Source organism: Perca flavescens, chromosome 3 (assembly GCF_004354835.1).
Source record: "Perca flavescens isolate YP-PL-M2 chromosome 3, PFLA_1.0, whole genome shotgun sequence".
NCBI classification, from domain to species: Eukaryota; Metazoa; Chordata; class Actinopteri; order Perciformes; family Percidae; genus Perca; species Perca flavescens.
Genome location: NC_041333.1, coordinates 14,846,021 through 14,860,404, shown reverse-complemented (window position 1 = coordinate 14,860,404; position 14,384 = coordinate 14,846,021). Strand labels below are relative to the sequence as shown.

The window sequence follows — 14,384 nt, the reverse complement described above, 5'->3', positions numbered from 1 at the left end:
AAAGACAAACAACAACCTTCATGCAGTGAGACAAAAAAAGCATTTAAAGAAATTCTTGTAAGAGTCAGTGAAAGTGATTGTGAGCCTTATCTTTATGAATTAGTCATACTTTGAGATGCATACAGTATAAACACCATTACGTTTATCAGTACTTCTTACATTGTGCAGCAAGGCTCATTTAATGCCCCCCAAAATCCCTCACCAGATGATGCAAGAATGAAGTGAGCAGAGGCAAGACAGACAAACTGTGGCCTCATGCCCTCCAGTCATTCTCCTCACCAGATAAGAATTTGACTGACAACGAAAATTAGATGTAGTAGAAGTAGGAAAACAGAATCTTTTTTTCTTTTTGGTGACTGCATCACCAGCTGTGGGATTTGGCTCGTTAACAGGGCATTACAAGATGCCGACAAATGTCTTGATCGATACAAGCATATCAAGTTCATAAAGGAAAGTTATAAAATCGGTGTGTGTTTGTGTGTCTGTTTATTTGTTTCTGCATGTCGGAAATTGTTTTTTTTTTCCCACACCAATACAATTTGCCTAATGTCTTATGAGACCTGAGCACCGCACCATGACTCACTAACACATGGTCTCTAAACTGAGATAGCTTAAAGTGGTTTAATCTTCCGCTCACTTACCGTCTCTGCCACTTCCTCCTCCCTGCGTTCCTGTCGCACTTAACTTTGTCATCTCTCCCCACCTGTCTGTCTTACATGTATTCAACTCTGTATTCACCCAGTGTGCCTTCTGGTCTTTCCCTAGTGGTCTTCCAGAGCCAATGATGTTGTTATTAAAAAAAGACGGATCCAATCAGCAGCTAATTACAGAGATAATGGGAGAATAATGAACCAGGCTGAGGGCTCAAGAATGTATGGATGGAGAAACGAAGGGAACACAGAGCTTTGAGAAGTGACAGAGAATGGTGGGCTGCAAATGGAAAAGTCAAATACAGTAACTATGACTCATTGTAGAGAAGAATGAAGGGAGAGCAGGCTGGCCTGTAGCGGAGCAGGTGTAGAGGAGGAGAAAGTGATCGGGAGTAGATGACAGACTGAGATGAAAGTAGATATTGATGAAGTCACTGACAGATGTAACCTGCTGCCCATCCAGCTGTTACCTAAACCAGAGGTAGCACAGCTTTTGGAGGCAGCAGGGAGGAATGTCAGACCTTAATCTCAGTGGCAGATAATGGTGTGAAGTGCAGAGGATATGTATATGATGCACTTCCAGGCTCAGTTTTCTTTAATGCATTTAATGACATGCTTAAAGGCATTAGATGAGAAGATTGATATCAGTCTCATGTCTGTACGCTAAATATGAACATAGAGGGAAACAGAGGGAACCAGCTAGCCCGGCATCTTTAAAACTCACTCACATGCTCAAAGGAAAACTACTATTTTTATTTCTGAGGATATTTTATTTTCACCTAGTTAGTCTGTTTGTCTGTCGTTTATCTGCAGAACATGCCTGATATTTGTTTAACAGGGAGGCACCAAGCCAAGAAAAAATTATGGAAAGATTTTGTTGGAGATCCAGATGTGTATTTTCTGTTGTTAGATGTTCACTTGCTCCCAAATGTTTTTAGTATTTTTTTTTTTTTTAATGATGACATTTTTTTACTTTTGGGCTAGGCGCATTAGGTCCAATTAAGGCACTTCTTAGTACTAAAGCACACAATGATATTTTGGACAGTTGTGTAGTTCCTTGTAACATCAGTTTTGGGAAGGCTCTTCCCTATTTCAACGTGAAGATGTCCCCTGTGCACAAACACACAACACAACAACTTTGAGATGAACTGGAATGCTGACTGCGAGCCAGAGCTTATCAGCCAGCATCAGCGGCTGACCCCACTAATGCGTTTGTGGCTGAGTCGGAGCAAATCTCTGCAGCCAGGCACTAAAGTCTTCTGGAAAGTCTTCCAGGAAGCGTGGAGGCTGTTATAGCAGCAGATTAATGCCCATGGTTTTGTAATGACATATTTAACAATCAAATATGGGTCTAATGTTTGGTTATCAACATACTTTTCGCGATCTAGTGTACCCACATCATTTTTTTGTTGCTTTGTGCAGCTCTGTCATTGCGCAGTCGTATCATACCCTGAACTACATCACAGGTTGGAAAGACTTTCTGAGTATCAAAAGTAGAAAACTGAGTCATTTTCACAGCACATAGGGATTCATCTTTCCTGCCAGTTGTTGACTAAAATTACCTCAAAAAGGCCTTAATTGTAATGAAGTGGACGTTGCTCTATTTGTGTTAATTATTAATACCAGCTGTATATTGATGAGGATATCTGTGTATGTTAATTTGAAAGATTTTAGTTTGAATACCTCCCTGTTTTCTGCTAAATTAGTCCACACGTCACACACATACATGACAGATTGCTCCAGTGTTTAAAAGTCACAGAGAAATGATGATTGAGCCAGAATAAACATGAAACCCTCCTATGTTTTCTTTCACGTAAACCTGCTTGACTCTGCTTTCATTCTGCCTCTAATACAATAATAACATCTTCAGTTTGGTTTCTATCAACATCACTCAGACTAATCGCTGGTACTTCCTGCCTCAGCACTGAGGAGATCTAAAGTACCATTTGGTCTCTCTGTCTCCCTCTTGACAGGTGGAGGAGATCCGGGGTTTTATCGAATCTCTGGCAGAGAAAGTTGAGGAGGTGAAGAGGAAGCACAGCGCCATCCTCGCTTCACCTAACCCAGATGAGAGTAAGGCTGTTTTACCTTTCTTTTTATTCTTATTTAATTCCATCAAACATACTGAATAAATCATAAATCTCTCAGGGTAAAGAGCTCAACGCACCGGGACCTTCACCTTCCTTCCTTGCTTAGCTTAGTCTATTGTTCTGGTTTTATCTAATATTCTTGTTGCATCTGTATCCTCTGGTTCTGAAATACCATACAAGTGGCTGACATAAAATTAAAAATCTGAATAAATCAGGGAATTTTCCACTGCCACAGCTTTTGCCAGAGCCTTTTGAGGAACTTAGGCACTTAAACTACGCTCAACTGGAACTATTGGGGCATGGTTGGCAGGATTAAACTCACATTGTCACTTTATTTACAAAAAGAGAACATACTAGGTGACTCCTTTAGCAATATAAGGATGACGGTTTGACAGGGGCTGAAATTAGTGGAGAAACATTATGAATGCAGATGCCTCCCTACATGGACACTCAGTGACAAGAGGTCACTGAATGTTTTACTCATATGGCCTTCACATTCACCAACCATATTTTAGACTGGTCTGTAGTGTTAGGTCAGTCTTAATGTTTCTCTTAGCAGTTTCACAAAAATAAAGACTGACTTATTCTAATCCTAAAATGTTAGCCCGGCTAACAATGTTGTGGAGCGAGCACTGAGCAGGGAAAGAGTTTTTAGAATGCGCAGTAACCTGTTAATAAATATACAGCAGGGAGGACATTGTCAGTTGTTTTCAACTCCTGATGAGTTAGCAGATGTGAACCCACATCTCAGCTCTGCTACAGCCTACAGGTTTGTAATGCACTGAGATTTTATGCTACTAGAACTTTTTTTTCCCAGTAAAATGTCCTTGTAACTGTTCTAACTGGAATCTTCCAGAAGGCAAATATTTTCTGCTGCAGTGAACAGAGCTGAGTGACTCGATGCAGGTGCTCGATCAGCTGTGTTTTTTTAATTTGAATAGTCTTAATTTATGTAGAAGTCATGACAAATTAGTCTTACTGAGACAGCTTTGTGCAACAAATGAATTTAAATGTCTCACTGAAGTCTAGTCTGAATAGTTAAAGTCTATCTTCGTCAAACCGGCCCACACCACCATCTTCAATACACCAAACCAGAGACCATCTTGCGATGGGATTTCCCCTGGCGTAATTCCAAATTAGGCCAGGGGCCTACTTCCTGTCCCCTTACTTCTGACACCCTTACTCGGACCACACCCATTTTTGAACGTGGCCTTTATTTTGATCTCAACAACATACCTGTAAAGTTTTGTGACTGCATTTTGCACGGTTGTGATACTATCATGTTGACAAAATTTGTCCACAGACAGACATATAAACACCTGACATAGTAAAAACCACCTATGTGGTAGTTTCCGCTACAGTATGTGTCTCCAGGATCACATTTTGCCATGATGACACACACACACACACACACACACACACACACACACACACAGACTCACAAGGTGAAAACAATACCAGCATTGCTGTCACAGCTGGTAGTGAGGTAATTTCATACAATACTCTTGTATTATTAAGATGCTCCTAGTGAAATAAACCCGAACAGAAATCTTAAGGATTATGACTTTTTCAAATCTTTTTTTCAAATTTTTCGCATTCGTTTTTTGCAGTGGCATTTTTATATCTAAAAAAATGGTGGGGCACAATTTTAAAAGATGGGCAATATACCAGTAAAACTAGAATACTCTGTATCACACTCTATTAACATGTCAACATACCGCATGGCTCCACAAAACGGACAGCGTTGTAATGTGAACACATACCAGCGGCAGTTGTTTAGCCGTCAATAGGTGACTGCAAGCCCGCCAGATGACAGTGGTTTTAGGGGCCATGGTACTAACGTTAAGAGTTTAGCCAGAAAAAGTTAATGTCATGCGGCGATGAATACAGATTCATTCTATGACATCAACTGAATATGTAGACACTTGTCACCATCTAACGATCCATCACAACATGATCAACATACAGACCAGCTCCACGAAGGCAGGATGATAAAATGTGTTTTCACTCACCAAGGCTGAGGGCTCTCTAAGAGAAATGCGATGCAGCGGTTTTTCCTCTGGGCAAACTTGACTAATTTTGTAAGCTAAACACTCCTCGTTTAACCGCGGTTACTTTTACCCTCAGTTTGAGTGATGACAATATTCCGGAGGCTGGTCGGCACCAAGGTTACATGCTGCCAGTCCAACATGCCGCCACTCCGACATGCTTCTATTCAGACATGCTGCTATTCTGACATGCCGCTATTCCGACATGCTGCTATTCCCTAACCCCTAACCCTAACCCTAACCCTAATGGAAACAAAAATTGTCGGAGTGGTGGGACGTTTGAAAACAATGGAAGTGCCGCCACACCGACAATTAGACGTCAATGTCAGAGTGGGGGTATGTTGGAATGGATGGCGGAACCCAGGCACCAAGGCGTTTTAATTCCAGTTTCTCCTCCAAAGGGTTCAAACCTGTGCACGAGTATAAAATCCACTTTGATCATTTTTCAAGTTAGCTAGAGACGATAACCCAATCTCCCCTCTTCGCTCTGCTTGCAGACTGTTGGCGCCGTGCTGTCTAGTAATCATATCTGAGATATGAAATGACGCTGTGGTGGGGGCTACAGGCCGTCAGCCCCACTGGCCATCAAATTTATGTGATCTACATTAAACACACTAACACTCTGATATTAATAATTTCCCACGTGCAATGCACATTGCATTGTGTGAGAGGGGCTAGCCCTACTCTGACACATTGAGGCTGCTGTAGTCTAACGCGAACACGGGAGAACACAGTCTGAGGCAGCAAGGCACGGGCAGAATGTGAAATCAAATCCTACCACAAATTATATGCAATTTAGGAAGATGTTATATTCATAGAAGACAATTAATTATAGATGATAATTATCTTGAATTCATTAAAAATAACATTTGTTTGCATTTCTTTCTGTTGACAAGAGGTGGGGTTGTGCCCACCGGCCCCTGATGACCGGTCGCCGCCACTGCACCTATGTGTATTTCCCACATGTGTTTCCCACACATTCATCGTCAATTAATCTATTGATTCAACCATAGAAGGTTACATTGTCCAAGCCAGCACACACCTATATTCTTCCGCTCTGCATAACAACACCAATGTGTAATAATGCAATGTGTCAGTAATGCTTCAGAGAAGCTCTTAATGGAAAACAGAAAGAAATTAATTATTGTTATAACAGCAGCAGTGAACCCCTGCTCTCACGAGGGGGATGTTATTCACACTAGTAACACCCCGCAAATCCCTTTTCCTCTCCCTGATTGTCTACTTCCCACCTACCTCAAAAAACATTCATCTGCTTGCAGCAGCAGGCATCAGATGAGCCCTCTAACTAGCCAGGGTGTGCAGATGACGTGTGTGTGTGTCTGTGTGTGTGTGTGTGTGTGTGTGTGTGTGTGTGTGTGTGTGTGTGTGTGTGTGTGTGTGTGTGTGTGTGTGTGCGCGCGCACATTGGAGTGAGGTAATGAATTGCCCTAAATGAAATAAATGACAAAAAAGGCAACACTGACTTAAGTAGACGGGATATATACTCATTTCTCTTGTGCTTTGTGTACCCAATCAAACACCCTGAGCTTCTCCCTACATCTTTAATTTGGTCAGGCGCCAGTTTCTTATCTTCCAAAACATCTTAGCCGTTGAAAATTAGTTATATAAATGAACATAATTCATATAAAATAGGGTTGGTGTGACGATTATAAGAACTATGCAGTGCTGTTATGTAGTCTTTCTGTCTCTGTGACCGGTGTGCTTACAGTCCGTAACATTTCTGTGCTTCAGCCGCCACAGGAGAGTGTCATCAAAACTAATTATACAATGACATTTTAATGTGAAATCTAATGTGCTTTAGATCTACACTGATTCATTGTTGCATTGAAAGTGTTGCTCACATAAAAGGCCAGTGTGTCCTTTTCATCATTTTTATGAGAATAGTCTGTTTGTTTTCGGACAGTTTTTTGTGATATAAAGTCTTTGCTGGTATTCTTTTATGTTCTCCCCTGTTGTGAGAGGAGCCTTTTTTGTTTCTGTTCCTTCCTACTAAATCAAACTTCATCTCCTTCCTGATGAGAAGGAGTCTTTTCCTTTTCTAACACAAGTATTCTCACAGTAGTTTCTCACCTGAATCCTCTGAAATTAAATGAAACTTTGAGTGTGTGATACTGAGACTGAGTCTTTCACAACTCAGCGTAACATTGTGCAACGGTAACCCTTCTGTTTCCGTCACGGTTGATCAATTTCATAATCACATCACATCTCCCCCGCCACCACCCACCTGGCCATCTTCACAACCCCAACCTCGCCCTTCTCCTCCTCCTCTTCCTCCCCCTCTGCTGGGGGAGCTTTTGTGTACACTGACTGAAATGTTTCCTCGTAATCTCCATGGGTTTAATTCCAGCCCACTAGCGGAGCCCGTACACACACATAAGCTGACACATATGCAGCTGCCTCTGTGTAATATTACCTTCGCCCCTGCATTACACATTATCCCATATCACAGTTTACCCACCCCCCTAAATGAAGCATAGCAACTTTACACCAGGGAATGAAGCATAGCAACTTTACACCAGGGAATTGCAATTGTGTGTGTGTGTGTGTGTGTGTGTGTGTGTGTGTTTGTTTACGTGGTGGGTGTTAAGGATTTGTGTGGGCTGTGCTCAGCATCTGTGTACAGTAGTAGGTTCAATAATGATGATAGATTAGGTAATAGCCATCGGGTCATAATGAGTATTGAACCTGTGTTCCCTCATGAGCAAATTCCTCTAATGCAGGAAGGGATGACAAATGCATTTTATATATAGAAGCATGATTGAATTCACATTGCCCATTACATAAATGCATTATTTGTTTTGTTTACTAGGTTTGTTTATTGGGCCTGTGCAGCGCTTCTTGTTATTTTGATCGATTAGACTATACTTGATAGATTTCATAATGAAAGGCCAAAAGTCAGTGAGGATTGCTTCTCCTGCAGGAGCATCAGTGGCCTTTGCGCTCAGCTTTGCCTCGGAGAGTGGGACGTTGAAATGAAATATGACATTTGGCGGGATGGAGGTATTAAAACCTTTAGGTATACTTTTTTAATCAACACTAGAGTATTGGAAAATAAGTCTTTATGACACTAAGACAATGCTGTTTTTAGATGTTTTCTAATATTAAATTTGTCACATTTTCTTTTTCCTGCTGTCAACACTTCTAGTTCCTCTTCTCTTCCCTACAGTTTTGAATCAGATAGCAGTTTCCAGAGATAAGCACAGTTCACGGTAGATTTTCTCACCAACTCTCTGTTTCTGTAGTTTGATAACTAGGTGCGGCTAATGTCTTTTATTTCAATTCTCATTCCCCCTCTCTTTAGTTGCAGGTTAAATACCTATCATCAAGAGCCTCACTAGAGGAACGTCTAGTTGTATCTGTTGAAGCTGTTTTGTAGCAGAGGATGATAAAAATTGTCACCTTATTTGTCCAAATGTACATTGTTTTTCTGGAAGAGTAGTAAATAGTCAAAGCCAGAAAACTCATTGTTATAAATATAAATTATGGAAAAGGCTAAAGTGATTTTATATGGGTTTATCTTCTTACAGTGTAGCTTAAGGTGTTATTTTTTTAAACTACTGGTTATTGTATTAATTACAAGAAGATGAAAAAACGCTCAAAAATACAATTTCATGTTAAGTAACATCCAATAAATTAACAACATAAAACTAAAATAATCCATCCATGCGTGACATCTGTACACATGCACATGACAACAATTCACCCTTCAAAGCCCACCGACAGGCAATTTTAGAGTTTCCAATTAGCTTGTCATGTTTCTTTTTGGACTGTGGTAGGAAACCTGAGCAGTGGTCATGATTGATTCCTGTGCACTTAATGTGCCTCCCTGGTCCGTACATTTAGACCATTTGAGACAAGCAGTCTGGAGTAATACCTTGCAGTGCTGTCTATACTACCCAGAGGATGAGAAAATCAATGCAAAGCTACCAGTTAAGGGACATAAGAATTGTGTTTAATCTCTATTGTTGGATCAAACTTCAACTGCTGCAACTGCTAGATAATTAGTCCACAATTTAGTGTAAACCGAGCAACTCAATTGGGGCTTGTCACACACAATAGAGAAATTAAATGTTAATTTGCTTTTTTTTGTCTATTACTCCGTTTTCACATTTGCATTTTTACTCTGCACCAGAGGAACACATATCTTTTGTGAATTGGTTTTCACTCCGCTAGCCTGGGCGGTCGAGGTTTTCAAATGTAAACAACCGAGTAAACACAGAGGAAAAGGTGAAGATGCCTGTCAGCTACGATCTATGGCTGTGTCCATCTCTACATGAGAGGGGAATTGAACACCGACTGCAACTTCTCTGCTGGGCATCCTGCTAGCTAGTGTGGCGTTGGACAGTGAGCTGGGTGGCCTCCGTGACTGCGTTGGTTTCCAGCGGGATGTCGGGAGCTGTGGTGTCCTTTCGCCGAGACAGCTGGATCCTGGAGTGCCGCTGCCATTTAACCGGGTGACTCTTTTTCTGTTTGACAGACAGACAGATAGATAGATAGATAGATAGATAGATAGATAGATAGATAGATAGATAGATTGATTGACTCAAACCAATTTAAAAAAATAGTGGGAATAAAATGTACATAGGAGAACAAATTATGGGTGGTGCAGATTGAATTATACACCTCAGAAATACTATAAAATAAATTACAAAATCTACATTTTGAATTTTTTCGAACTACCATCATGCTACTGCAAAAATGCACTTACTTAAATGCAGAGAATTTGCTCCTTAATGCAGATACTTGAGAGTTTATTCCACCCTTATTTAATAACATTTCCCAGTCTGTTTTTCCAACCACTTAGCGTTTGCCCCCCCCCAGCCTCCTGTTTCTAAAGAGCATCTTTCCTCTGACTCTTTAAAGTCCTCGACTCGCAGCTCTGGAGATACTTGTTTTAATTGCAGCCTGTGAGTGTTACTATTTCTAGTATCAGTTTTTGGCTGACTGTGCTCCCTCCCTCAGAGTGCCAAAGCTCCTCCACCCTCAACCAAAAATTGAAAGTCTTGTATAAGTTCCCACAGCTCTCTATGTCCTTTGTTCCACCTCAACCATCTTATTTCTTCGCTTCTCTCCTTTATCCCCTTTGTCTCTCTCTCTATTTCCTTTTCTCTTACATCTCCCTCATATTGTCCGAGCTGTTGTATTGTACTGTTACAGCCATTGAAGTCAAAGCTTTATACTGTGGAATATTAATATCTATCTTAAAGTGAGGTTAATAAGATGTGGACGTTCAAAGGCAAGGCTAAGGACACACACACACACACACACACACACACACACAAATGTATGCACATACAGAGGTCAAAGCTAGTAAGATAAATTAGTTTAACTGCCCTCTGTCCTTTTTGACTCTTGAGCCAGCGGTCCGTGAGAGGCGTGTGTTGTTAGTACTCTGTTCTAGATTGAAATGTCAAGTGTTGGGAGGCTTCAGAGTGACAGTAACCCTGTTATACTGTCTTGGAAGATGTTGCAGGAGAAAGAGAGGTTGTTAGAGTGAAGGACGGAGTTGTTAGCAAAGACTTAAAAAGGTACAACACCCACATCTTCTCTTGAGTGATGCCCAAAAATATCTTGTACTGTGTTTTAGTTGCTGCAGCAACTATGACAACACTAGATATTAGTCTAAATTGATTTCTAAGGTTAGAAACATTGTAGAATATTTATGTGCCTATCTCCCAAAACCTTGTACCTTGTTTGACGGCAGATCAAGGTGTCGAGGTTTCATTAAATATTAGTTTGTCCTGTTTTTTTGACAATACAAAAAATTAAATGATTCAACAATAAGAACATTAAAAAGTTAACCAATCTCACAAAGTTTGTTAAAATAATAAAATATAACTTGAAGTAACTCCTGAATATTTACTAGTGTGCTAGTTTTCTTATTAGTATATGTACTTATCTACTATTTATCATGGAATAAAGGAGAAGTCTAAATATTAGGGCTGTCAAAATTAACGCGTTAATTTTTGCGTTAATTTTTTAATATTTAACTCGTTAAAAAAAATTAACGAAATTAACGCAGCTGTGTTTGTTTACTTCATGTGGTGGCTGAGAAACGTGTCGTCTACATAACAGCAGGCGGCGCTACTCTGTATTGTTGCCCAAGTAATGAAAACCGGCAGCTGATTGGACGAACGCGTCACATGGGTTTGTTTTCTCCGGAAATCCAAAGCCAGACTGTCATGGCGGCCGTTCAGAATACAATCTCATATTGTACTAAGATAGTTCACTGAAACATGTTTCTGAAAACATTTTAAGCGAGAAATAGGCCGTGCAGTTGCTGAATCTGTCTTCATTTCAGAAGATTTTCGTCAGATTTTGAGACTAGTCACCTCATTCCGCTCGCCATTTCCGGGTGAGTCCCGACTGCCCTGCCGCCGACTGAACATAGGCTCGTTGGAGATGAACTGCTCCTCGCCTGTAAAGTAGACGAGAGCAGGTGACAGCAGCCGGGGACGGTGGCAAAAAACTGCTCTCAAGTCAGACAGTTTCTAGCCGTTTCAGCAGCCTTCAGCAAGACTAAATAAGCCAAATTGTTGCTGCTGTTGTTTTGAAAGATATTAAACATTCTGAACTTAGCAGAACTTATCCTTGTTTGGTTTTTTCTTCATATTTGCAAAGTTAAGTGATTTAGCATTTAAATATCCATTATTATAAGCTTCAGTCTCAATTTAAAAAAGCGATTAATCGCGATTAATTACAGCAAATTGTGCAATTAATTAGTTAATTTTTTTTAATCGATTGACAGCCCTACTAAATATCCATAACAAGCATTTTCAATAGTAACACTTGTGATTAACTGTAGAAAAGCTGTGCAACAACTGAATGAAAGGTAGGCATGTGTGTGGTATCTGGTTTAGTGGTATCTGTGCTGTCAGTTTGTCGTTACCTGAGTTCATTCTGTATTTCTGCAGTAAGGCAAATAACAGGTCATGTTTGAGGGATGAGCTCACATTCTGTCTCTCTTAAACATCAGACAACTGAACTCTAGACGATCAATAAGTGGCGCAAACACACAAAGGACTGGTAATATATTTACAGAGAGAACAGAGGGAGGCCGAGAGAGAGAGGCTGTGAGATGGAGAAAAAGATAAATGGCTGCAAGTTAGCGATTGGAGTGGCAGCAATTGACCCTGAGTTAGAGCGGAGGAAACAGGCTTGGTGTCCTGTCAGTGTCATGGTACTCTGACATCAGACTGATATAGTAATAGGAATGGGAAATGAGAAAGACAGACTACTGATTGTGACAGTCAAGAAGAAACTTGGATAGTGTTCTTACGAGTGAATAAACTGCTGCTGCTGCTGCTGCTGCTGCTGTAGAATCAAAGCTTTTGTAGAATTGAAGCTTAAAAAATTGTCCAGAACTTCCAGGATGTTCATCTTTTACCAAATCTCAGTAATATGCTACTGAGTGATGTAGGTTCCATCCAGTTGGCATATTTTTGGTGAATGGTTCCCACCATGCTAGATGTGATATTGATCTTCAGGTGCAGTGTTAGGTACAGTTTTTCTGGATCAACAGAAGTACTTTACCAGCTTTGCCCCTCACCTTCCGAAACTCTGTGTGTTGCCGTTCTCAAAATCCTTTCACTTTGGGAAACAACAACAAACTTCGAGCTAGCAAGCTCCACGCTGAAAATGGCAAGTATTTAAGAATACAGTATCTGGATCGTGCAACAAGGCAAACCTGCTTGGTTCTTTTGGTGAATGAGTGTAAAGATTTACAAGAAATATGTTCATGGCATTTTCTCTCTAACTGGGATGTTTTTGGGACCGATTGGCGGGATTGCTATATGGACGAAGTACACATGGCGATACACTGGTAAGAACAAATTCCGTTTAACCATGTATCTGGCTAATTTAAATAGCTCATGTTACCATAATGTGTGAAAAGTTAACTTAATTTAATATTGTATGTGCTGTTTTCTTTTGCGGGGTGCAAATGTTCCTTCCCGAGACCATTTTGCAGAGCCACCGTCGCTGCGTCCAGAACTTGCGCCGCCCAAGATGATTGTTTTTGGTTTAAAGAAATGCAAACCACCCAGAGCTTTTTTTCTCCTATCCCGGAATCCCAGTGTGGTGTAGCCAGACCGTACTTCACAGCACTGTGGAGATAGGTCTGGCAATGCGAGACTAGGTGCAGGTTAAAGGAAAAGTTCGACATTTTGGGAAGTATGCTCATTTCCTTTCTCTCCCCATCTCTTTCCCAGGCCTCCCATCAACTTTATTCATGCTTTACAGTCATTGGCTCATTTATTTAGCTGCCTGGCTACCAGCTAACTAGTAACATCCAATCATGTCTTTACAGGTGTTGAGCACAGGATTTTTTTCTGTACTGTTGATTTAACAAATACGGTTTGTCCTGAGGGGAATAGTTTTTCCAACAAAATCTTCCTTGCTGTTCTGGTTGTTTGACCTTTTCCACCACATCTGTAACCCTAAATGGTGAGCTTCTTAACTGAAGTTTTGTTCGACTGAAATTGTGAAATGTTGAATGAGCTATTCTGCTTTGTGTCTCTGCATTGTTTGCCGTTCTGGTTTAATTTTGTCAGGGCAAACATGGAGATTTGAATTTGTTCCCAGTGTTCTGCCAACTGTCGGAATAGTCATATTCACAGTTGTCCTGGTGCTCTGGTGGTTGACGATGCATGCAGTGTATGCATGTAACTACATGTCCTAGTTTTTAAAAGCGGTTCACAAAGATAATGTTTCATTTTTTTTTTTTAAAGGGTGGCTCATTTCCTAAAACAGGGGGCACTTTATCCTTAAAAATAGATTAATTACATTTTGATAAATATCCTGGAATACCATTCATTTTCTGCCCTTCTTCTAGTTCCACATTTTCTGCATTTCTTCCTGCCTCAAAGCATCTCTATGCATCTCTTTCCCTCTGCCACTTTGAAACAATCTGACGCTGGCAAGAGGACCGACTGCACACATTGCTATAGCAACACAGTTTTAATGATGGCAACATGCGTGACCTGAAGATTTCATTTGAGAGCGTCTGGGAGAGGGAGGAAGTGTGAGGCCACAGCTCAATTGACTCCTCAGTTTTGCCCTCTAATTTGCTCCCCTCTCACTTTTCCCTCTAGTTATTCATCAGTGTCTGCTCTCTTCCTCCTTTCAGACAACCAATAATGAGGCTGAATAGACACTTGATTGAGCAGGTTGGCCTCCTCTGTTTGGTAACCACAAGGGGGAAATCTAATCTAACTCCTTAACAGACACACACACTCTACTCACGGCCCAAAACTATGCTCAGTTTTCTTGTCATTATCTCTGATGCCGATGCAGCTGACCTCATGAAGCAAGATACTAGAGGTTGCTATGGTTACTTAGGAGCGAGAGCAACACTTTCCCACAACCCTTGCACCTCTATGTGTTTCTGAAGTTGTGGACACATATATGATTTTTCAAAACACTGTTAGGAAAAACACACACACACACACACACACACACACACACACACACACACACACACCACTGAGCACTGCTTATTCATTTTGCCATGAGAGCCGCAGCCCAACTCTTCAGCTCGGCCTCTGACCAACAGCTCGCTGTATACTGCATACATT

The 14,384-nt window shown here is 40.8% G+C and overlaps 1 protein-coding gene across 2 annotated transcripts in view; it reads left to right on the top strand.

Annotated features, from left to right (window-relative positions):
- stx1a (syntaxin 1A (brain)) overlaps positions 1-14,384 on the top strand; it is a 64,674-nt gene that overhangs the window by 27,247 nt on the left and 23,043 nt on the right. For both annotated transcript variants that reach the window (XR_003692194.1, XM_028573543.1), the window contains exon 3: positions 2,624-2,723. Coding sequence is in view for 1 of the 2 variants with exons in the window: in XM_028573543.1 (XP_028429344.1) it covers positions 2,624-2,723 (100 nt within the window). In the remaining variant the exon portion in view is untranslated. The remainder of the gene's footprint in view (positions 1-2,623; positions 2,724-14,384) is intronic.